Raw genomic sequence first — 586 nt, 5'->3', positions numbered from 1 at the left:
CAAGAAATTTTTTACATTTCTACAGTTAACAGTTTCTTACCATCCGCTTCGTTGATATATTCTTCTAACTGAGAGACCATGGGCAGATTGATCATATGGATTCCCGCATTGTGAGAACAAAAGTATCTTGACTTGTTACCCTTATCGGACCGAAGATGTATCGGACAATTATACTTCTCATCATTATCCCCAAAGGAAAGACCTAATTCAATTTCAGCATACTCGTATACGTATAATGCATCCTTTTCTGATGTTTGACAATTACTAGTGTAATTGTACTGAGTCGTAGTCTAGAAATATAGTACAATTAATCATGAATAAATAATTCCATTAATTGATTTTGTATTTTTTTTGCAAACAATAAATAAGATATTTACCGTTTCATCATTACCATTTTCCTCCAACTCTTTCAACAGGATCGCATGGTAAATCTTTCCAGTACACATAGCAATAACTACTATTGGAGGGGTAGTTTGTAGACACATGATAGAACAAAAATCTGTTCCGTAATTATCAGCAGCCGGAGGATACATCGACAGTGGTTTAGATACTATTGGACTTTCATGACTTAAAAATAAAATAGAAG

The 586-nt window shown here is 33.6% G+C and overlaps 1 protein-coding gene across 1 annotated transcript; it reads right to left on the bottom strand.

Annotated features, from left to right (window-relative positions):
• Positions 1-40: 40 nt before the first annotated feature.
• Positions 41-565, bottom strand: LOC108631289 (nuclear pore complex protein Nup88-like; the record flags this gene model as incomplete). The annotated part of the gene is made up of 2 exons (XM_018035128.1): positions 378-565; positions 41-290 (listed from the first exon to the last, which is right to left on the bottom strand). Coding segments are annotated over exons 1-2 (406 nt in total), but the record flags the coding sequence as incomplete, so codon positions are not given.
• Between the last annotated feature and the right edge of the window lie 21 nt (positions 566-586).

This window comes from Ceratina calcarata, unplaced genomic scaffold, assembly GCF_001652005.2.
Source record: "Ceratina calcarata isolate Rehan_Ccalc_2016 unplaced genomic scaffold, ASM165200v1 scaffold8644, whole genome shotgun sequence".
Lineage (NCBI taxonomy): Eukaryota > Metazoa > Arthropoda > Insecta > Hymenoptera > Apidae > Ceratina > Ceratina calcarata.
Note: the sequence above shows the minus strand (reverse complement) of the source record. Positions and strands in the feature narration are given on the sequence as shown.